This window comes from Falco rusticolus, chromosome 4 (genome assembly GCF_015220075.1).
Source record: "Falco rusticolus isolate bFalRus1 chromosome 4, bFalRus1.pri, whole genome shotgun sequence".
Classification (NCBI taxonomy): domain Eukaryota; kingdom Metazoa; phylum Chordata; class Aves; order Falconiformes; family Falconidae; genus Falco; species Falco rusticolus.
Genome location: NC_051190.1, coordinates 94,767,106 through 94,791,805, shown reverse-complemented (window position 1 = coordinate 94,791,805; position 24,700 = coordinate 94,767,106). Strand labels below are relative to the sequence as shown.

Sequence of the window (24,700 nt, the reverse complement as noted above, 5' to 3'; positions counted from 1 at the left end):
TGTGACACATGTATGAGATGTTTAATTACTTTATGAAATGCGGGTTTATTGTGAAAGTGCTGTGTTCCTTCTTAGACTCATGCCTGGTCTGCTAGTCTTATTGTAGGGGGAATATCAAAGTGGTTTTGTCCTATGCTCCATATGGAATATAAGTGAACTAATATCAACTGTACTTGCTGCCAGGAGGTCAGAATGGAGCTGAGTAAGCTTCACGAATGAAAGTTCAAATACAATCACAGTGGCTTTAATGTGAATTTCCTTTTTGATAAAAAACCTAACTCATTTCAAGTCTAAAGTGATCTTTACTTTGAAGTGTTATTCCATCTTTAATGTTATTTTACTGTTGGGTGGAGCTGTAAAAGCCATTAACTTTTCTTTGCAAATGAAAGGGAGAAAACCTTTCTTTCTTGATAGAAAAAGCCGATTACTGTGTTATCAGGAAAAGGCTTTAATGGCCCTAGCTCACCTAATGAGGCATTATCAAATGAACCTCCTATTCACAGATTTATAGGGTGATAGGTGTTAGACTGAATTGTTTTTGAAACCGCCATTTAGTCTTAAATCCTTTGTAGTGCAATAGTTGGTAGGTGGCTTTCTTTTTTCTTCCAGGTCAATATGAAAACATTTAGGTAAGTTTTATTTTTGTTTTGGCCATAGGAGAAAGTGTTTTTCCCAAGCTTCTGTAAAACATTTAGCTAATGGTGTAGTCTAGGTGCTACTGTGAAGTTACTGCTTCAGATTTATCAGTAGCCTTTAAAAGTAAGCATGTGAATAAAAATAATTTCTGACAGAAGTCCCAGTTCTTAAATGCTGAAGTTGCAGGGGTTTTCTTTAAATTACAAAGAGGTTGGGTAGGGCTGGGACTGAATTTTTTATTTTCAGATTGTGGTATGTTACAGTTTTATTTTAATGGCATAGGCTGGAAGAGGCAAATTAATTGCTGTGGTGGTGTGGAGGCATGTCGGAGTCTGAAGAATTATGGAGTTTATGTTGTGCTGGGTTGGAGTGGTGAAGTACAGATAACAGGCCACAGCTGTGGCCACAAATTAGGCTTCTCAATTTGATTCTGAAAGTATTGCATTAGAATTGCTTTTCTAGAATTACCATGTGGAAAGTCTGATGAATAAAACCAGATCTGAAATAGGGAAGCTAGAAATGCCTGCTGCTGCAAATGCTTGTTGGGGCTTCAGTGTTGCAAAATGAAGGTGGCCGCTTTACTAAGCAAGAGCAGTGCTCAGGAGCTTACTGTTCTTCAAGTCTGTCCACTGGTTTTTACATCTTAACTTTTCCTTAAGGAATTAGGGTTCTCAATGGTTCCTTCCTCTTACAGCAGCGTGGCTTAGGGAAGGATGAGAGTGGTGGTCCCTCCCATGGTCCAGCAGCACCTGTTCTTATGTGAAATCCATCAAGAGTTGGGAGCATGGGGTTTACCGGCAGGTGTTTCAGGAAGGTGTGCAAGCTTTGATCTAACTGAAGTACTGTGCAAAGGCCTTCCTATATAGGAGAGATCCAGTGAGGAAGTGAGCACCACCTGATGAACTCCTGTGGGTATGGGACACTTCAACATATGGGTATTGCTCTTGCGTTCTGTGGAGCTACCCTTGCTGTGGGAACATCAGTGCTCCAGGTATTTCCAGGCACAGGACAGTAGTAAGGTAGTAATAGATCAGATCTAACTTACAGGGATAATTCTGAGCAGTGATAGTTTTATTAGCAGAAATGTTCAAAAAACACCAAACCTTCAGGCCTGTTGTCCTGTGTTTGGGTTGACTGGCAGACATGCCAGTGCTGGGTGCACAGATGGTCCAAAGACAAGCGCATGACCTGGGGTGGGCTGGCTGAAGCTGTCACAGCTGTGTTATGGTTACCAGGGTCCTATAAAATTGTCTGGGGCATTGAATTCTTACAAAACCAAGGGACAGCTCTGGCTAAGCAAGGGCTGTATGCAAACTTTGCTTGTCCCCCAAATATGAACTCTGCAAAGTACAGGGGCTGGAACCAAAAAGATGCCGAGTAATAAAAGACTGTGCAAGGTCCCCCCACTTCCTCAAATGTTCTCATTTAGTGAGCGTAGCTCTATCCTGACCTGCAACATCCTGTTCATTGTTTTTGCGCTAGGAGTTTCCTGAATGCCCCATGGAAAATGTGACACACTTTGTAATGTAGAACAAATATATTTTGGAATGGGACCCAAGTGAAAGGATAAAGCCTTGTTCTGCATTGCAACTTTAATCCAGATTTACATTCCAGTGAAAGACTGTGGTAGGGAAGGTGTCTGGAACATAAGATGTTGCAATGTAAAGCACACAGTCGTTCCTTGGATTTGAAGATTTGTTTATGCAGAGCTCAGAACTGGTAAATCTCTGACCTTTTCAAAGGACTCTTCCTTTTTCTCTTGTTGATACTTTAATATCTTTCAAATGCCCTTGGCATTCTAGTGGATTGACAGATGACCAACTGATGTCTACACACAGTAGCAGAGGCTGCGTTACATTTGGGATGTAGTATTTTGTTGTTTGCATCAGCCTACTTTTGTGACTTTCCAATTGGAATTCCCATGTAGTCCTTCAAAACTATAAATACACGTTTTTGAGAGAGGAAGTAAGATTGATGGCTATTCTCGTACTTGGTGTAAAAGACTTCCATGATTAATTGTTTGCTTCTAACTCCTCTGTTGATACTTACTTTCATAATCTTGAAAAGCAAAAACATTAATAAATCAAAGTAGGTTAAAGATCAGACACGTGGTTTTATTTTAATAAGGGATAAAGCTGAAATCTCACTGAGTATACATTGTTCAGCACTTGTTCTCTGGGGCATATGAATCAGTCCCTTCATTACTGATCCATAAGCATTTCCTTTTGTGGTTACAGTGTATTTTCATTAGAAAAACGAATGCAAGATAATACCCAGTGTGTTACTTTCGGTTCTTACGCTCGTGTGCAAAGTGAAGTTTTGACTTCACAGAGTAAGTTTGCTTGCTTGATTTATATCTGTCAGGGAAAGGGATTTTGAGAAAAGGCATAGTAAGCCTGCAAGCTTGAGGAAGAGGTATAATTTTCATGGTTATGCCTTGTGTGTCTGGGACACGTTTTCCCAAAGGATTCAGGGTAAAATGTGCTTTGGGAACAGTTTGCTCTTTATGTGTAGAGGAAGACAGCAGGAGATGTGTGTTTCTCCTAGCTTTTTCTCATGGCTGGTACTTAGTATTTGGATAGTGTACCCCAAAGAGGGGTAAGGTCAGAACCTGGTGGAAGAGGGGGAGTCATAAACAAGAGAATTAAAAACTTTGAGACTCATCCCCTCATCCCCCTTGCTGCTATACCTACACATCTGCTCACTCTTTGGTATCTTTTTATCGGAATTGTTGAAAGAAGCTGCTAAATGAAGAAACCAGCTTTCCTTTTGAACTTTTAACCTTTGTGAAAGCTACAGTCACTGGCTTCTGCAGAGCATAGATTGTTTGAATCTGACATTTTAAAAAAAAGACGAACAAAAAACCAGGAAGAATGAAATATCAATGTGCACTTCTGAAATTCCCAAATTGCCAGTGAAGGTCTTGCTTCTCTGTGCTTTAAAAGCCTCAGAAGTGCAGAGAGAGATTGGGGAAGGGTAAAGTGTCCCTGTTGCATCTCAGCCGGGATGTGCTTTGGCTGAGATGAAAGTGCAGCAGTTGGTACAAAACCTCCACCTGGGGAAAAATGGTCAACGTGTGTGTGAATGTAATCTCTTTGAGGCAGTGGAAGAAAGCTTGAAGAATGGGTTATGTAAAGGGAAATAAAACACTGTCAGAAAAGAAAAGGGGAAAAAAAATGCCAAAGGTGAGAGAGATGAATTATACTGCCTAGGCAAAAGGTATTATGCTTAGGCTTCTTCTATGAATGGATGCCCTGTTCAAAAATAAATAAATAACCAAGTGTTTCCCCACTTTATCCTTGTTAAAAGCAACACAGTAAAACTCCTGACAGTTGCTATTCTTTCTAAGAGTTGATGATGTGAATCTTTTATATACTAAAAGCAAGGAAAGCACCTTAAAGTTTAATCCCTGCTTACTCTAGTGGGTCTTAAAGCTGTCATCGCTTAAAGTCATACAAAAGCAAAAATAGTATCTTAAATATAAATTATTTTTTTGCCCTCAGTGACTTCTAATGCACATATTATAAGTCAGTAATTAAAAAACCTAAAAGCATATCCATCCAGGTCAAATCATGCTTTAGATGACATTTAGTCTAAAATGCTTGAAAGCAGCTTTCATGGGTATCATTGCTAGCTTTGTCATCTATATAAAAATGAAATATATTTTTGCAAACTTGAAAGCGACAATTTTGAGGAACACAGCCTGACAGCAGAGACCTGTAGTCCTTCCTTCTCACACACAAGCTAATAGCTGTGCTGCATACATCATTGCATGTGTAGCTGTTCAAAAGGGAAATGTACTCAACAAGGCTTTTTACTTCTCATCTGCTAGAAGAAACTGCCGACCCTTGGCATGGTTGAGTTTCTCTGAAGAGAAAGCAGCAATGTGTATTGTAGTTAACTTGGCTGGTGGCAAGCCAAACTACCTTGCTGCTTTCTTCCTTTTAAGATATGATTCTTCTTTCTTAAACAAGGTTGGTTAATGAATCAGGAGAAATAGTGGTGGATTTAAGAAAGGAACTGTTGAAAACAGGCACCTCCTCAATTTACTGGGAATAGTTCAGTTTGAGCTTGTTAGAGGTGAAACTGTTAGATGCTTTCAGCATCTTGCCCTGAGAAAACTGGGATCCTTTGTAGCTGTGGGATTTTTCATCTTGCTGTCGCGTTGTGTTTCTTCAAAGCAAGAGGCAAATGTTTTCTGTCACGTGCCTGTCTCTTTTAACATCTGTATTTCCACTTCAGCAATTAAATGACTAAAAGCAAGGGCAGGAGTGTAGGGAGTCAGCAGCCATGCATTAATTTCACTGTGTAAAACTACAAACTACAGAAATTTGGGGCTGGGGGAGGTAACTGTTAGAGGGCAGTGGTCTCTTCCTGTTGCGTGTGCTGAAAATAAGGCAGTTTCCAGGAATGACTGACCCAAAGAGCCAGATGACAGGTTCTCATTTCTACGTTGACAACAGCTTAAACTTTCAGGGCTCTAAAACTGAAGCACATGGTGTTTGGTAGTCACCCAGGTTAAACGATGAAAGCCTGAGAGCAGAAGGAAGAACATGGTAAAGAGAAGAGCAGTAGCTGCTCGCTGGGCTGTTTCAGAGTATTTGCATTTTGATTGGCTCTGCAGACACTTGTGGGTGCCTCTGGGACTCTTAATGTTAGGAAAAATAGCTTTATATGTAAAGAAAAATGGCAACGAGGCTTCAGACTTGCTCCCTACAGCATGTTCTGTGTGTTCTTTCAGTCTTGGCTTAAATGAGTATAATGGCAATGCTTTTATTTTGCCTGGGAAATTAGTTTCCCCTGATGGTTTGTTGTAAAGTACATAATCCATCTAGAGATGTATTTGTCATTTTGTGCTGGCAATGAATCTTTTAATTTGGCAGAGTGGGAAAATTAGAAGACATTGACCAATAAATATAGCTGCAAAAGTTTTATCCCTTTCTGTCCCATCCCAAAGTCCATACTTGTGAGAAGCCCCATCTGAGGGAAAACTGCAGCAATGTGCTCTGAAAGGCCAGAAAGAGCGCACACTGTTTCCAGCACTCCAAAGCTGCATCCTCTGCTTCTACCTCTCTGTTTTTTAATGGCAGGTGTTGTATTGAAACTGAGGATGGCGGCAAGAAATAGGTAAGCCAGTCTCTGATTTCAGGACCCTGGGGGCTAGGAAAGGTAAAATGCAGGAAGAACTGGGTGAGTAGTATGCCTGAGCTCACGAATAAATAAGGCGGCTGCCCATTCTGGGTAATGTGTCAGCCTGATTTAGATACAACACCCTGTAGCCTCTAAATGCTTCTCAACTTCTCTGAGGAAATGTGGTGCCCCATTTTATAGTTGGCGGTTGGAGGCACAGAGGACCAAAGGGCAAGTACGTGGCCACACACAAAGCTTTTTAATAAAAGAAAATTAAACACAAGTGTTTTTGGTTCCAAGTTTATGCCTTGTCTTTGAAGCAGACTTTCTGTTCGTTTAGACAGTATGATTACTATGTGTGGTAGGGAGTTCTCTTTAATCAGTGCTGTGGGGAAAAAAAATAATTGATAGCTATAAGGTCTATTTTTTCGGTTTATTTTTCTCCGGTGTATCTTATACTATCTGCTAACGATTACATTCTCTCAATGACACCAAGGTCAAATAAGAATCTAGGGCTTTCGTGTCTCAAGAGGATTGTTTTATAAATACAAGAATATATTTTTCTGTCTTGTTTAAAAGAGAGCATTAGACTTCATCCTGGGCACTGGATGCAACTTATTTACCTATAGGCACAGCTGCTTCAGAATTTCCTTCAAGTGCCTGAAATGGAATTAATGTTTTTTTTTTTTTTCTTCCCCAGTCCTAGTCAAAGATGTTGGCATAGTGGGTGAGATCAGCAAGGTAAGAGATGTGGCTGAAACCCATCTAATTCTTTAATGCTCCAAGAAAAGAGCTTGTAAAGGTGGTTAGTAGGATTTGTGGCTAGTAGGAATCTGCTCCAGAGTTTGGAGAATGGCATATGTGAAAAGGAAACTTAAAAAAAAAAAATAATCTTCAAAAACATCTTTTCCTTCATTCCTCATGTACACTGTCCTCTTAGAGTTTTCCATGTTGTGGAGAACATGTCTTTGTGAGTCCTACGTAATGGAGTAATCAATCCTCTGAGCAAGGTAGAAGGAAGTCACATCCAGCTCTGAAGAACAGCAGAATCCCCTGTTGGGACTAGGGGACTGTAACTGAAATGGGACTTAAGTCTTGGTCTTCAGAGATGTGGAGTCCACTTGTTACAGGGCAAGCTGTCTGGCAGCTTTGGAAACGGGACATCTCTTACCTGATCATCTTCCTTATTTCAATTTAAGATCTTCTGACAGGCTGTGGCTATGGTTCTGTGAATGCAGCATGAAGACTGCATCAGTGTGTGGGGAGCAAAAAGAAAATGGAGTATTCTCTTAGTAGATATGCACTGCGGACTTTTGGAAATGCTTATGCTTTCAGTGTACAACCTGTGAATATCACTTAATACAGCATAAAATGAGAACGGCTAAGGCTCTGTGTTTACTGTTGCCACCATGCCGCCAGCCCTGTAGAGCTATGGTTTAGTCTTCACAGCAGAGTAGAGGTGCTTTACTGAAGGGCAGAAAGAGGACTCCGTTCTGTTTTAAAGAGATTAATAGCTAAATTGCACTTGCTGCTTGAACGTTAGAGATCTACTGATAAATTTCGAGTGAGAGCAGATGGAAAGTGCTGCAGAGTTCCTGTGCTGTGCTTTGTTTTAGTGTTGCTGTTTTCACACAAAGGGCTTTTCAGCCAGGTGTTAGCCCTGTAGGAAGTTCAAAATGGTCAACTTCAATTGATGGCTTTATATGGAAACACTTCTAACTATGTCAAACTGAACTAGACAGTTAACCGAAGAGTGATTTGCCACCCCTCACCTCCAAGTGCAATGGGAAAATTTGATTTGGGAACACTGAAGTCTGACAACAAGCAGGATAAACAGTGGTTACTCTCACAGGGGATTTGGTGAAGCGTTGTTACTTTGTATTACTGAAGATTCTAACTCTGGCAATCATCAGAGCACTAAAAATGTACTTGGATTTTATCCAAATACTTTAATCTTTTAATGTCTGTTACAATTATAAGGGAGCTTATTGAGTTAATGAAACATACCGTAATGAACTCAGTAATTGCATAATTTTACATCATTTTCCTCCATGGAATTGAATCTTAGCTGTGTGCCATGAACTTTGCACAGGTGAAATAAATCCTCTTTTTTGGCCCAGGCATATTTACATGATGGTTAAAGATGAGCAGGTTATATTCCTGCTTTCCTTTTTGCCCCTACCCCTTCCTTATAGTGGTCCTGATGCTTGGGTGAGTGAGTGGTGAATACGTTCAAGGGGCTAATCTGGCTGAAAATGTGTCTGTTTTGTGAGGTTAGTTTTTGGGCAGTCCATCTCTGAATTGGCCTGCTGGACAAGTGCCAGGGCTGGCACTGGGGAGGAGGAGGCCAGGCCATGACATTGGAAAAGCAGAGATATCAGATTTGCTATGGAACTGAACTTTGAATGGCAGAAGCCTGAGGTTTTTGGAGTAGAAAGATTTCATTTTAGTGAAGAACGTAAGGATGGTGGCTCAGGGTGATGTATGTCTTACAATATTTATAACATAAAATACTTTTTTTGCTGTATAATAAGCATACGTGTTGTGCAGCAAAGGCACAGTGTCCTTTTGCCTGTCGCTGCCAGCCTCTCACTGTTCTGTACTTAGCATTTGTAAGTTTGAAGCAGGTAAAATACTTGGTAATAACTGCTGGGTAGAATCCAGAGGGTATTTAATATTTGAGGCACTCTATTTGTTTTTAGAATAATAGAGAAAAGTGCCATGGAGCAAGCGCTGGTTCATTTTGAATGGATGCTTTGCTAGAAGTCGATTGAGTTGCAGCAGCAATCGGTGACAATTGATGCTCTGGCTCCTGAGAAGGAAATTGCCACGAGTCGTCTTGCAGAATAATGTGGTTGGCACAGTTCAGTCCTCAGTGTGCAGACTGTGCTGGTTGCCTTGTCTGGATGCATGTATTGTGGGAAGGTTAAGCACTCAGTCCGTTGATTAGCCAATTTGGAAACAGTGAGTGTTTTGCTCATTCTTGGCATAACTATGTATGTTTCCAGAGAGGCTGCAGCAGGAGCTTCAACTGGAGCATGGAGATGGGGAAACACAGCTGTGCCGTCTTCAGATTTTGACAGTGAGTATTAGCTGTAGCCATTTGGGGGGAGTCTTGGAGAACCTTTGTAATTATAGTTACCTATGGGATAGAAGTTACTTGGAGAAGCAGGTCATATATACTATGAAGGCAACTTTTTAATGAATAACAACTTTTTACCTGAGCAATGAAATTAACTTATTTACTAAATTAGCTAGTATTTTTCATGAGTCAGGTTTCTTTGTTACAGTATTTCCATTTTTTTGGATAGTAAACCAGGAGACGATTATAACACCTCTTTGTAGCTTTAACTTCAGTGGCTGAATTGATGGCTCCCTCCTGCCTTTTTTTCTTTTCTTTTTTTTTTTTTTTTTTTTTTTTTTTTTTAAAAATAGACCAGCATGATAGCATAAATTAGATTTGTTAGATTTGGTGGGGTTTTATGTTCACATGTGGGTTATAATTTTGGAGCGAACACATAGCCTGTCCTGCTGTCCCTGCTAAAATGTAGAGACAGCATGCTTTTCAACTGTTGTCTGCTGCTTAAATGGCATGACTCTCTATAGAGCTTATGATTCAAACCAGTAGAAGGATGATGTTTGCATCACTCTTTCCTCTTTCCCTGGACCGTGTAGATTTTACTGTTGAGTAAAATGTAAATTATGGGGCAACCACAAATGGTACCAAGTGCTTGAGTGTGATTTGTTAGACTATAACACAAAAGCAATTTACAGCAGTTTTCCTGTCAGAAGTAAATTTTCATCTTGATCTTTAAAATCTTAGTTCAAATTATGCAAGGCTGAGATCTTTTTTGAATGAGTGCTCTTGGATGCCAGCTGGGAAGAGTTATAGAGATGGTTGTTCTGACGTTGTAACCAAGGGTTGGTTTTAGTGTGCTTAGAGAATCTTGTTATGGCATAGAAGGCAACCTGCTACAAAAGCAGCTTTTTTTTTTGCTCGTTGTGTGCACAGTTGAGTACAGATGCACAGGCTAGGACTTCAAGAGTGCTTCAAGTCAGCGTACTCTGAGAGTTACATAATGGTTGAGGCTGGAAGGGACTAGTGGAAGTCATCTTGTTCACCCCCCTGCTCAAGCAGTGTCATCTGCTACTCATGGTTTTGCAATACAGAGATGAGCAAGGGATAGTGTCATGTTAAAACGTCCAGATCTCCTGTTACCAAGTGTCACATTTAATACAGTTTACCAAAAGACACAGGACACATCTGCCCTGGAAATGGGCTGGGCGAGCAGTGTTTGCACCGCTGTTATCTTGTCGCCGAGTTTCTTCTGAAAGGTTTCTAGCACCCCTCCAAAATAGCCTCTGCGTTCTGGTTATATGATCCTGGAGCTTGCCCTGTTCTTGGGCTCCTCAGTATCTTTTTTGCTTGTATTTTACCTTATAGAGGTTTTATGGTTAACCTGGCTGGATAACCAGGAAGATTGCTCAGGTATGCAAGCTCTTCCAGATACAGAATTACAAGCAAATGCCCCAGGGTATGTGTGGGCATTGAAAGGGAGGGTGATACCTGGTTGTGATGTCCCCGGAGCAGTGGTTACAGGCCCGCAGGTACACAGACTGAGTGGTACTCAGCAAAGCAGGATGGGATCAGTGTTAAGGATGGGCATATGCACAGTAGTGTTTTGGGGATGTGGCTGTGTCCACATTTGTTTCCTTAGCATGTCTGTGTTCCTGTTAACAAAGTGGGTTTAGTAATGTCTATTAAAATTCCAGATTAGTCGCAACAACTGATGTTGTTTGGAGATACAATCTCTTTAATGCAAAATAGCTCAAGTTATTCCACAAGTTTAAGCTATAGACAAGGTCTCTAATATTAACTGTGCCATGCTTTTTTTCCTAGGTAGCCATCACTGTCTTTCCCATTTGCAGTCTGGCGGTTTTTCTGAATGTCCTATAGAGGGCTGGCACTGGGAAGTCCACAAGTGTTTAAGGGCAAAATGTTCTTAGTGTGTATGAGAGTGTGAATGGGCAGAGAGCTGGGAGTCTACGGGGGTGGATTCAGGGGCTGTATAGTGCTAAGAAGTCAGGAAAACGTGGTGTTTTGGCTGTTAGCTGTTTTGATGCGCTGATTTCAGTAAGTATAAGAGAAACGAAGCTGGTAGGAGCACCTCTGTTGATGGAACTCCTTCCTGCTGCAAGGTGAGTGACAGGCGGGTTTTTTCCTTCTCTTGGTTTTTGTCATCTTTGAAGAGCAGGTGTCAGTGCCTGCAGCAAAAGACTGGTGTCATCAAAACTTTTAAGTCCTCCCTCATTAGACCCATGAATCGTATCCAGTCTTTCTTTTATTGTTTCTTTTACTTCTGATGAGTATGATGAGCATCAGGCTCTGCTTATTCACTGTGGAATGTCAATGTGTGTCTCTTTTCCACAGTCCTTTTCTTTGCAGAATGATTTCTTTAGAAGATACTTCTGTTTGTTTCAACCTTCAACATCCTGTCTGTGCTGTCAGTTAACTTGGTTATTTCCTTTAGCATTCACACGTCTCTGTTGCCCTCTCTTCCTCCATTTGACTGGTAACTTCCTGACTATACCATTAGTTCCTCCGTATGTGTCATAAGCATTGATACAGTAAAAAAAAACTCTTTATTTTTTATACTGCTGCTTCATCTTGCTTCTAGCAGGAAGTTTAGGGTTTTTCCCAGCCTTGAGCTTGTCTTCTTGTGTCTGTTATCTCCTTTGGGGTATAGCCCATCCTCATTGTCTTGATTCAGCCCTTGCTAAAGTGAAGCAATAAAAGTGTTTTCATCTTGACTCAAGATGCTCCTTTGTATGTCCTTTCTAGCCCCCTGATTTATCAAAATGCCAGGAAAGTCCTAAGTACCATAGTCAGATCATGCTAGTGCTAGGAAAGAGGGCTGTGACCTTTTGTTATTTCTTCACTCTTAGTTGAATTGTATTCAAAATTGCTTTCCTGAGTCAGAGCAGCTTTGGTGAACTTTCTCTGTTTCTCTTCAGCATATTTTCAACCAGTGTCTAACAAATTGACTCCATTTCCAGTTACATTGGATTCCTTTAGAGTGTGCTTAGCTTAAGGACTAGAAAGCTCCCCCCCCCCCCCCAATTTGCATTCATCCTTTTGAACTGTAATATTTAGCATTGCTTTATTTTAGTTTTTCTTTCACAGTACCAGTTTCCTTTTTCCTTTCTTCTCCCCTCCACCTTATCGCTGAAAACTTTCATTCTAACCTTACAAGCTCTTAAGAACAGTAGCACCACTGGCCAAAACCGAGGCTTCATCTTTTTCCCATTACTTCCCTCCAATCTCTCAGGTTATGTGAGACTATCCTGAGAGTCAGGATGATAAACTTGTATTCAGCTGGATTTTAAGGGATATTTTTTGCTGCTTGCTTCAATTTAGGAACATCTGGAATATAGCCCAATGACAAGGAACAACCCCAAATGAAGCAGCAAGTTTAAGTGGATTCAAATGTTGTGTTAGGAATAGTGTTTGATTTTTGTTCCTGTACTTGATACCTTCCATGGTCTTTAAATTCGACATCCTAGGCAGATACTCAGCACCTTTGAAAAACCATGCTTTTTTTTGTGAAGCCTTACCTTTTCAACTGCCAGGTTATTGTTGGTTTGGTGGTTGTTGAAGAGCTCCAATGTTAACACCTTTAGTAACAGAGCATCTTTGTCTGACTGTATGGTATATGGATGTTAATTAAATTGCCACAAACGTTCAGACACTTTGAATAATCAAAACAGAGTTTTTAGTCCTCCCTCTTATGAATTATAGACATGTAACTAAAAGTTCCTTGGTAGAAGGAGATCCCCCAAGAAGATGGGGAGTTCAGGTTAAATAAGTACCTGATTTTTTCTGGTATGCTTCAATGTGTTCTTCAGAAGCAAGGCCAGCCAGCCTGCTTGCTTGTATTCTGAGTACATCCGGTCTGTTGTGTTTTCTTCCACTTTTTCTTTCCAAGCACTCTTTAAAGCCTTTTTTCTCTCTTTTGAAGAGTACGTTTTTTGAAAGTGGGCCTGTCAATGATGGTGAAGCCTCAACCGCATAAAATACTTCCTAATGAGAGGACCACTGCAGGAAATGTAAAATACTTAGAACTAAATTTTTAAGAAAGGTTATAGGTGGGAATGAGACAGGTGATAACCACCCAAATATTCACCATCTTTCCTGGGTGGCTTTGCCAGTGGCAAAAAATGTCCTGGGCTGTACATTTCACACCCATATGCCTAAAATGTCCTCCAATACTAGATTTCCAGGTATTTTGGAGAGGAAAAGTGCTGTATTTAAACCTGACGGCTCCAAAGTTCGTTTTATCGTAATATTAAAAGGTCCATTCCTGGGCTAGCGATGCATTATTGATCAGCAGATTGCAGGTTCAGCATCAAAGAAACATTCCTGTTGGGAAGCTGACGGACTGCTCTGAACTGTGGAATTCTGTCGAGTAGGGTCAGGTCTTCCTGCAGTGTTGGTGGCTGCTGCTGAAGAGATGGCAGCCCCCCAGCTTCGACATCGCTGCCTCTTTTCCATCACTTGCTAGAATATAGCTCATAGCTCCTGTAGAGCTTTATCTTCCATTTGTGGCAAAGCATCTGTGGATTTTATTGACAAGGGTCTGCTGGGCCTTTGGCTCTTGTCTAGTTCAGGGGTGAATAGCAGAGAACACATAACAAAAGGGAAAAAGGCAGCATAAAAGCCTTTTTATGTATATAAAGTGTGCATCCAGCCCCCTGGCTTCTGTGCCCTGTTTTTATTTCTTGCAGAGATGGTAGAGCATGTTTACAGCTCCTTAGACTCGGCTGTTCAGTCATGCAGTTTAACTCCAAAAATAACTCTCTTGGAGGATATTAATCCAACGTTGGATTATCTTTCTAAAATCGTTAATCAGACTTGGTCCCTGAGGGACCTTCCAGCTGAACTTGCCACGTAGTTTCTGTTTGCTGGGGCGGCGGGAGCTGAGCGGAGGAAGCTGATGAGGTTTGACAAGAAGCGGTTACTTACGTAAGGTCTCGAGCGGAGGGACCCGTGCTTCTCCTCCTGCTGCGGGTCCCTGCATGGTGGTCGGCCAGGGCTCAGCTCCCTGCTGGCACTCGCTCTGTCCCGCCATGTCCTGGCTGCGTTATTGCCCTCCTTCCGTTTGCCTTGAAGAAATGCCATGGGGAAAACCTTCCTGCCGGGGGGAGCAGGCGGATTAGTGCCCACTCCAGGTGATTCCTGTATATGCTGCCTTTTGTCTAGAGAGGAGAAACACATGCTTTGTTTTATTAAATTCTCAAATGCACGTGGCGTTCCTTCAGTCGCTTTTTAATCATTAACTTCCTTACTCAAGCTGTTCATCAAATGACCTGGCCTGCTGTTTGATTACTTCTCTTCTGTAAAAGAAGGAATGAGCTCTTGTAGGCTGCTGTTTTTATATACAACTAGAACCATGAGTCGCATAATTCCTATTAGCCTGCATTTTTCTTCTCCTGTCTGTAGAGTAAGAATAGAGTTTATTTCTTGAGAGATGTGCTCTGATAGCTATAAGTTATTTAAAGTGCTTTGACAACCTTGTATGGAAAGTGCCAAGGAAATTGCAAAACATGTTTGTGTTTCTCTTTTTTTTTTTTTTTTTTAAAAAGAGTTCTACTGAGAACTAATTTCATACACGAATAAAACCTGTTTTCCACATGCAGTGTGTGTGCAAAAGGGGGAAAATCAGTATGTTTTACTGACATACGTGATGATTTAATCCCTCAGAGCCAGGCAGGTAAACTGAGAGCTTGCATGTCTGTGCTGATGCATTTTTGCATTAAATTTAATATACTTTGATTTCCAACTTTGGTGTTTATTACTCTGACTTAGGCTGCTGGAAGCACTGCGTAGTATGGTTGAAATGCAGAAATGAGCTGCGTGTGGTAACAACAATAACTCACAGAATTTGCACTTTAATGGGCCAATCTGTCATAGTTCTGAAAAACTTTATTGACATAAAACAGTGTACTCAAGTGATAAGAATGTTTTGGTTGTGGGGTTTTTTTCCCCTCAAATTATAAAATAGTGTGCTGCTGAGCATGGAAGTTGCTTAAACCTCCTCCAGGTTACAGCTCCGTGGATGCATTAGGGGAAAATAATGGGAAGTTGCCTTCCTTTTCCTCAGACCCCTTCCTTCACTTCATACACTCATGCCTGTACATGCATCCTGTTGCCTTAAGATTCTGCCTTAAACGTTGCAAAAAATGAGTTGCAAAGTTGAACTTATATGTCTGCTGCTCAGATCCCACTGGGAGGGAAAAAGGAATTGCACTTGAGAAAACTCTATAACTAGACCCTTCAGCGATGTCCATATCCTTTTCACTGCTTGACTGCTGCGGGCATAACAAAAAGCAGTTCAAATCAGTTCTAGTACTTCATTCACATAATGAAAATCACTTACTTAATGGGAAGCATTTCACACCAGGGATTGTGCCTTCCTTATTTTACTGGGCAGTGTCTAACACACTGTGTACCACTGGAAAAAATAGCAGGTAATTTGTAATTGTCAGCACTGTAGATTTCAGAAATTTCATTGCAATCATAGTGTGATGACAGCTAAACATTATTTTGGCCTGAAAAAAGAGAATATTTGCTTTTGGCATTGCCACATAGGTAGTAAATTATCTTTTGGATCCTGAATTTGATTTGTAACATTATAAACTAGGGAAAAAAAATGTCAGCACTTCTGACTAGGATGTGCACCGAGAAACAGGAAAAAATGTGTAGTGACAGTTTTATATATGCTTTTCAGCATTCAGACCACACTGATGCCTCCGAGTTGGTCTCCTGGTAGAAGAAGTGGAACTACATCCATTTATATTAGTTAAAGATCTGTCACTTTGCTTTGTGTTTTATGGCTGTATAAGCATACATATATTAATAATTATAATTATAATTATGTGGGAGATCTGTGCTAGCCTGCATTAAAACGAGTCACATTGAAATTGTCTTCTGAATGCTGTGGTAGATTTCTCTTGTATCTTACTTTGGAATGCAAATGCTTATTTTCCATAGCTGAATTTGATTAACTTACACAGAAAGAAAGCAAATGGTTTAAGAAAGAAGTCAAGGAAAATTGATGGTAAGTTGTTAAGATGGACCACAACTCGTTAAAGCAAGCTGGTGGTTAATGCCACACCTGTATTGTGAGAGTGGAAGATTTCTGCAGATTTATTACTGTGTGATGTTGTTTTGCTTTCGTAGTCGTGGCCAGTGGTCATGAATCAATGTTTTTCCTTCAACATTCCTCGTGAGCTTTGGAGTTAGCTAGCCTCCTAGGGGAGGTATCTGTTGGACTGTGAGTTACTGTCCCTTTCCCTCTCATGGTGAGAGGTGATGGTGCTCAGAGTTGCTTCTCTGTCTTCCCAGTCAAATGAAAGTGTGCTTGCCCATGTGTTGGGTGGATTCTATGTTTTTTATAGGTGTCCTTTCTCTCTGTATAGATATGTGGCCTACAGATTATTTTGTTCATGAAAACTGTAGAAGAAACGTGATAGGGGGGATGGAAACCTGTTGAAAGTAAGGACTTGCTCATCTGAAGCTGTCCTCAGTCAAGTCTGTCTGGCAGGAGCTGCTGCTGCTCTTCTTGTGTTGTGGCCAGTAAACTCATGCTCTGGCTGAGGTTTCCAGCATCCCTCCTGCCAGGGGCACAGTGCCGTGCCAGGGAGCACAGGGAGAAGCCTGTCAGTCAGGCACCAGGTAAGCCAGCTCCACTTAAATGCTGCAGGCAGTTTAATACCAAAACATCGCAGGCTGAGACTACCGAGGACTGTTCTGCTGAGGAGGTGGGGAACCCCGGTACTGTGAGTGCGGGAGCAAAAAGGTGCCCAAGGGCTCGGTTTCATTTGACTGTCAGGGTGGATTAACGGCTCATGGCTGCCATCAAGTCTCTCACTGCTTCTTCCCCGCCCCCCCCCCCCCCCATTGTGCCACCTCTGGGAAGCCATTTGACTACGAAGTGGTAAAAACCAGATGACTGAAAATACTATTTTACTGATTAGTTGAGTCAGTGCGCTGCACTGCGAGGGGAGGGCTCGTGGGAGATGCAAATGGCGGGCGCGTGAGGGGCCAGGGGAGAAATGGCGGGCGCGTGAGGGGCCAGGGGAGAAATGGAGGGAGCCTTGTTATCCAATCAGGCTCTGTGAGGAAAAAGACAGCCAAAAGTGAATGTCTGAATATTCTTGATGACCAGCAAGCCAGTTGCATGCTTTAATTGTGTTTATTCCCCGTCCCCGTAACATCTACCAAATGTAGACAATATAGCTGTATTTCTTAATCTTGTTTAGTCTTTCAAGGCACTTCCTGCAATCCAGTCTTATTTATAGACCATCCATTGTCTTATTTACTGCTTTGCGCTTTGCTTTGTGGTGATGTGCGATCCTGTTGGCATCAGAACTGCCATTGTTGGAAATAAATTGCTGGAGTGTTAAAGTTTGTAAATTGCTTTTACAGTGTATGTTGAGAACGCTATGTAGAGTGTAGGTGAAGGACGGGGCCTTTTTAGAGTAGACCAGAGGACACATGAAAAAAAAAAAGAAAGGTAGACCCATACATATGAAGGCTGGACGAATTCCCACTTGTAAGTAGTATGACACAAAGGTATAAAATTTCTTGATAAAGGGATGGTTTCACGATTTTGTTCAGGCTGACCTGAGTTTGTGCTTCAGCTGCTGTTGGAGAAGGGTTGTAAGACTGGATTAGCTGGAGCACCAGCTGAAGGTGGGCAGAGCCTTTTTTTCTTGTACTTCTTTGTGGCTTCTGGATGTCTGGTATATTCTATCGGCTCATTTCTTGCCTTAGCTCTTTGAAAGCGTACAAGCATGTGTCCATGCTTTCACCACTTCCTTCTCTCTTGTGCTGAGAAGTGGGACTGCACCTCTGGGGATATCCACAGCTTCTCTTGTTTTGTCATACATGATAGCATTTTGCTGGGTCTCAGCAGAGCACGCACGAAATGCCGTGGTCGGCAGGGAGGACTTGGCAAAGCAAGCAGGAACCTCCCAGTCATCAGCAGGGTGGCACGGGTTGCTGTGCCTGAGAATTGCAGAGCTTTGCTACTTCAGCGGCTGTCCTGCTACTGCCAAGCTGGGAGAGGGATGCAAAAGGTTTGTTTGCAAGCCCAGAGAGGCATTACACCAGCTTGAAAAGCATTTGTTGTTATTGCAATGTTGCAAACTTTGAAACAAAAGAGACAGAACTTAAATTCTACAAAACCTGAGGGTTTGGTCCTTCCCCTTTCAGTTCCTTTCCACCAGATTCACAGGCTGTACTATTTGACACGAGATCCTATTGATACTCCTATTCTTGCAGAACTGTGATGTTTTATGTAGCTGATTATATCGTTGTGAATGTATACTATATCCTTGTGTGCTCACATGTCTGAGATTTACCATAAAGGCGTATTTATATATGGGTATCTCTGGATCTGTTAGGTGAGGATATGTGTGTGTATGTATATGTGGAAGCTGCTGTGTGTTCTGCCTTCTTCCTGACATCCTGGTTGCTATAGTGCAGTGATCTATTTGTGAACACCCAGAAGATCATTGCTATAGTTAAAAGAAACAGTGTTTCCTGGCCATAACTTCCTGGGCAATCTCTTCTCCTCAAGCACCGCTTTAACCAATTCGGTCACGTTCCCTGGGACTCCGGGAGTGACACTGTAACAGGAGCTTCCTTCTAGTTTGTCGCTTTTCCCCACCGGCATGTTTAATAATATTTAAAAATAGTTTCTCTATTTTAAATCTAATGCATGCCTATTATTCACCGTACATTTCAGTGCTTCAGCCATCTTTCTAACAGACTGTCGAGCTGTGCAGTGTGTTGTGGCGTTGTGTCCTGTGTTGCTTCTGTAATATGTGCTGTTCTTCTGGTCTTGCACACACATACACACATACATTTTCATCCACCTGCCCAGCCAGGCAAAATGTAGGAGGTGAAGCGGCAGCGCTGGGGTTCTGTCTGAACTGCTGTATTTATTTATTTATTTATTTATTTTTTCCCCTTCTCCCTGCAGGTGTGAATGAGAAAGACTCTCTGCAGTATTTAGTGTCCAGTTGTAGTGGCTCTGAAGAACAGCAGCGTCGCAATGCCCCCTCCTGCTGATATAGTGAAGGTGGCGATCGAATGGCCAGGTGCCTTCCCCAAGTTAATGGAAATAGATCAAGTAAGTGCCTGTGTACGAATGCTCTGCCAGCCCTGTGTGTAAGTAAGTTCTTCTCTGCACGTCTGTGTCTCTGCATTTATGTTTACTGAGATGCACACGTATGTTTTTGTGAGCGCCTGTGTGGTAGATGGTGTTTTTTGTAAAGGGGTGTAACCCTCTTCCTCTCTTACTGCTTAATGTTTTGGATGTGTTTAGCTGGGGGGTTTTATTTGATTTTTCTTTTTAAACAGCTGCTTAAATAAGGCATTTACTGCTTGTGTGATCCACTTAACACTTCTGTGCCTTAGTTTGTTCAACTGTAAAATTTTGGTAATGTTGCCTTTGGGTGGAAAGCCTTAAAATTTTTAGTCAGTGCATTGCAGAGTAGAAGTAGGATCATTCTGAATGGCTGTAGCAAGTGCAGGTTTTGGAACTTAAGTAGTTGTGCACTGTGAGCAGGAGGATTTTTGCAGTTCCATACAGGAATCTCAGGGGTTGTCCTGTTTGGCTGGTTATTTCTAATGCAGTGTCCCCATGGACCGATTGGAGGCAGTGTACAGAAGTTAACAAATTCAAAATTATGAATTAAAGACTAGGAAATTTGGTGGTGATGGTGAGGGGAACAAACCAAATCAAGTTATACAAGTGCTGTGTTTTATATTCTGGACTTCTCTGAGATGGGTTTCGTGGCACATTAAAAAGGTTGCTTTTAATATTAATAAATGTTTAGCAGCTTACCCTTAACATTTTGAAATCGTACAGCGTATTACCTGTTTAGAATAATTATTATTTCTGTAAATAGTTTTCAGAGTGAAGGAAAGCATTTCATATTGTGCTTTAGACGCTAGTGTGTCTGGGGGCCAATTAGATTATGAAGTTCTATTGGAGAGCAGAAAATCTGAATTCCTGCTGAAAATGTTTTACTGAAATGGGATCCTATTTTTTTCATGTGGTGCAATCAGTTTCACTTCTCGTTAACCCTTTTGTGGCATATGCCTGGGAAATTCCTGTGTGAACTTCGGAGAAACATGGTACTATAGGGTGGCTGGAATAACAGCAGTATGATTTTTAGGCACTCTGAAAGCCCCTTTAGAGGAAAAGGGAGTTCCTGAGTAGTTAGCAGGACCTGCCAAGCTTCTTCATTTTCATTTGCTGATATTTTTTAGTCAGCATGTATCTACAGATACAAATCTCTTGCCTTCTGGAGTGAGGAATGTTTTACTTTTTTCTTCTTATATAACAAATGGTAGACACTGCACACTGTGTTCAGGGAAAGGTGCGTGTTAGTCATGATGAACAACAGCTTATTGCTACCAAGTACAGCGGGGACAAAAATTAACAAATATTATGCAGTCTCCTTCCAAACAAATAATACCAAAGTGATTATTTTTAATTTACAGAATGGCTTTAACTCTCCAAAAAACTCATGCCTTATCTGAAATAATAGCTTACTGTCCTGGAACCTTGCTTTTACTTTATTATGTAAGATTTAGGGGGGACAAGAGAGATCAATGCTGACTTATATTGGGTAGAACTCTTCCAAACCAGCCTGCCAAGCTGTCTGCAAGCTTCGTTACACTGCTTTATGGGGAGGAGGAGGAAGAAGAGGGGGAAATAAGGCTGAAAGGGAGAAGGCTAACAGCAGCTTGCTCCTGATGCAGGGGAAAACAGGGGGAATGAAGTTTGAGGGTCTCATCCCTTACCTTTCTGATATGGAAAATACAGGTGTAGTGAGAAGAAATGAAGATGAGAAAGAAACATCCCTTCCTAATACCTGTGCATGCAAACCCACATGTCTACCTTTTCTCAGGGATGGGAGCAATTTGGGAATCAGCCCTGAAAGCAAACAGGGTGATACATGCTTCTAAACACACAGCTCTGCCTTTGGTTCACGTAATGCTAACTTTTCCCCAATCTGTTTCCTTTAAAATATCCAGTTGAAGAGCTGTAGTGGAGGAGATGATTCATACCTCAGATGGCTAGCTGTCATAGATGATAAAGGGAAGGAGGGAAAAGGAAGGCAAAAAAGAGAAACGACTTGCCCATTGACTGGACATTGTAGACAATGCCTGTCTCCCAGGTGGGATCTGCTCATTCAGGCACCATTTGACATATATTCAGAAAATCCTAAAAACTTTGCCTTACTAGTTTCCTCCCTCTGTGGTTCCTTACCAGCAAGAAAAATGGTATTTAAAGAACAGCACTGTATTATTACTTTAAAAAGAACAATGAAAAACCTCACTTTAACATGATGCAAGTTTTTGTCTTTCAGGGTACTGAAGCTATTCCAAATATTGAAGTACAAATACCATTTAAGAGATCAGAGGAAAATCTGGATATTGTTTGGGGTTTTTTGGTGTGGTGGTTTTTTGTTTGGTTTTTTTTTTTTTTTAGTTTGCTTGCTGTATACACTTGGTAGCATTTATTTATATTCAGTTGCACAGTATCCCCGTTCACCCGCTGTGTATATGCATATTTTGCTTAGCAATGAAGTGTATACAAGGTTTTCAAAATGAGGAAATGTCATTGTGAAACCACAGTGATTGACGGTAGTGTACTGGCAGGTGTTGGGCCTGAAAAGAGCTCATGAGTATTTTTTCCACCAAATGTTATTAAACTCTACATTAAAACCCTCCCCTTCAGGTGCATGACTGCTGACAACCTGGACTTCCTGAGGCACAGAGCCTTTTCTAGTTGAGGCTTCCCACAATGTTCCTGTAGGTTTGTCAACTTGGGTTCATCAATGACAATTTTAACTGTAAGCGTACAGATGTGGTTTCACTGAATTAGAGAGACTCTTTGCCTGCACAATTAATACCTAATTAAGTGCTTTTTCAGAACCAGCCTCTGTGCCTAACCTTTCTTCTCATTCATTGAAATGTGCCTTTTGACGTCAGGGTTTTACAACTGTTTTCTTCCTGGAAAGTTTCTTTAAACAAGGAGGGCTATACTGCATATTATTTATGACCCTCTCTCCTACCAGGTGGGCGCTAATTGAGTTGCAGTAAACCTAGCAATTGGCTGTTGCCTGTGTACATTGTAGCTGATTTTAAAGCATGCACAAGCTAACGTACTTTTCTGCTTTCTCCTTGAGAGGTGGACTTGACTGAATTCAGTTACTGTCTTCCACAGTATTATTTTTTTTTTTCATGTCAGTTTTCCCCCATTTCCATTGCTTTCCTCAATTATAAATTTTAAATATACATCTAGATTCTTCCTCCCTGCATAAATCCCTACTGGCAATATTATTACTGTGGTCAAAATTAATTTTTAATGAAAAGATTTTATTATGGCTTTAAAAGCTGGATACAGGGATGATAATCTACTTTTAAGTCTTTTCTGTCGTGGAAGGGGAAGAATGGAAATGGATTGGTATCTGAATTTGCATTGGGATCTTTTTGTGGACTCTTTAGGTGTGCAGTCTGGGGAAGAAATGAATGGTAGATGCTGACTGCCTATTACCTTCTCCCAGTCTTCTAGCTGATTGTTCTGGAAGATGTTAAGAGTAGGGCTGCACGAACTGTGTACAGGTGAACCAAGATGCTGGCTAGTCTATCCTGTCTTCTCTTTATTTGTCCCAGGAATAGCCATTTCATGAGACGATGCTATTTCTTGTGTTCAGATGGAAATTTGCATGCTTTAATTTGTGCCCATTATGCATAACTCATTCTCAGCTGTTGGGGTTTTTTACAGCATGACTTATTTTAGGTAAGCCAGTGCTGGTTTTAGGTTACCTGGATACTTTGTTCTGTGGATTTACAGCTTCACTATTCCTGCTGCCGGGGAAGCAGCTTCCAGAAGAGGCACAAGATGGATATTTGGAGTCAATAACTATTTTAGCTTGACACATTCAAATCCATTCTTTTGTGTTAACACAAGTTGTACTAAAACCAGATTTCTCTAAACTCAGGGATGAACTTCTTCATCATTGGAGGTAAACACTGTTCCTACAGGAAGGAATGTTTTGTAATTAAACTTGGCCATACAGTTTCTTCCTCCAGGTTTACTTTTATCTATGAGATCGTGAAATGTAGATTAAATTAACAGGTGAGAATCTTCATATTAGCCAAAAAGAAAGGGGGGGGGGAAAAAAAAACCTAAACCCACACCAACTGTTTTTTCTTTTCAAAGCATAAATCAAATCTGGTACAGTAGGCAGAATCTACAGGAGCACTGTCAAATGACAATGTCATCTTAATACAGTGCAGTACATGGGATGAACCATGGGCTTTCTCTAAAGTTTAGATTTAGTCAGCAAGTTTATCTTTTAAGAGTGTCTTTCAAGTTGCCTTTTCTCTTCTGCCAATGTGTGCTATAAATGTAATTTTGTTTTCCCTTCAGAGAAGTCATGTACTTCACTGCATATTAAAAGAAAACCAGTAAGATTGTTTTTTTAAAAAGGAACTTTCAAATCATTTTTGGGTTTCAGACCTAATTCTGGACCTTTGGGGATTGCTAATTGATTTAGCGCAGTGTTTCTCAAATTGTGGGGAGAAATGTAGTTCAAAAAGGGACTGTGAAATGCTTAATTAGGGAAAAGAAAGTGGCACATCACTTCTGCCATGTGTGTAGACTAAGAATAGCTGTAGTTTCTGCAAGTGTTGTCACTGGTAATAGCAGTATACTGATACAATCCTAGCATCACAAGTCTAAATGTATGCAATATTAGTGAGCACCAGCATCATTCAAGTGGTGAAGAAGAAAAGAATTTTGATGTCTCTTTGTACCAGAGGCTCTACTCTGAGATGTTGCTCCCTGCACTTCGTTCTGGCTCCAGGCTCAGACTCCCTCAAAATCAAGGGGTTTAGTGCTGAGGGGATGGAGGAAGAGAAAGGCTCTTAACTCCTTCCCACAAACCTGCAAAATTCTATGAACTCTTATCCAAAAAGTGTAACTGTATTGCAGTAGCTGGAGATACTGATGCTTTTTGATATGAATATTGTGAAGATTTCCAATGTTATTGCCCATTGTGAGTTTAAAGTAGTTAAGGGAAATGTCAGTGCCTTTAGCAGCTGATAAGATCTCAGTTTCTTGAAGATAGAGGGGTAGGAAGCAGCTCAGGGTGGGGGTGGGGAATAAGTCTCTCACTGACTTATAAAAGTGTTCCCTGCCTGGATTTGCTAGCAGCAACTCCTTTCTCTCAGGGTGAAAAGAGTTAGTGCTTGAAGCCAGCCACTGCAGCTGTATCTCAGCCATTCTGAAGGGGGGACCTTGGTTGCTGCTGATGGAGAACTTACCCAAAGACAGAGGAGCCAAAAGGTGGCTGCCTTTTCAAGAAGATTTAAAAACACTCGGCTAGCTTAAGCCAATTTGCTAAATGTAGGGCTTGCTTTAAATCGACTTTTAGGTGTTAAGCAGATGCTAGCATGAGTCTTACTGTTCCTTCTTGTACCTGTCAGTATTTCAGCTTCACAAAACTTAAGATGAAACTGTTCATAAATCAGATACTAACCAGCACATAAACATAGTGAAAATATTTAACATTGTAATAATCCTTTCAGTTTTGTTACCCTGAAGGATTATTAATAAAATTGGTAAGGAAATCATGCTCACTTAAGTTAATGTGCTATTTTCTTTGTTGAACTAATGAAAGGTCTCACATTTTTGGAGGAGGTGCTGGGGTGGTGGGACAGTGGGATGGACAGACATCAAAAAAAGCTGTTCAGCAACAAGAATAACTTTGGAAACAATAATGCAGATATTTTAAAGCATTAGATATAATTCAGTGCACTAACGTGTATACAGAGACAGTGCTT

General features: G+C 41.0%; 1 protein-coding gene across 5 annotated transcripts in view; it reads left to right on the top strand.

Annotated features, from left to right (window-relative positions):
• Window positions 1-24,700, top strand: part of ELMO1 (engulfment and cell motility 1) — a 311,155-nt gene that overhangs the window by 29,227 nt on the left and 257,228 nt on the right. For 3 of the 5 annotated variants that reach the window (XM_037385186.1, XM_037385188.1, XM_037385185.1), the window contains exon 3: window positions 18,816-18,965. In XM_037385186.1, the coding sequence (XP_037241083.1) occupies window positions 18,888-18,965 (78 nt within the window). In that variant the 5' untranslated portion in view covers window positions 18,816-18,887. Of the gene's footprint in view, window positions 1-8,788; window positions 8,849-18,815; window positions 18,970-24,700 lie in introns of those variants that run through there. The other 2 variants (XM_037385187.1, XM_037385189.1) reach the window with 2 other exon arrangements.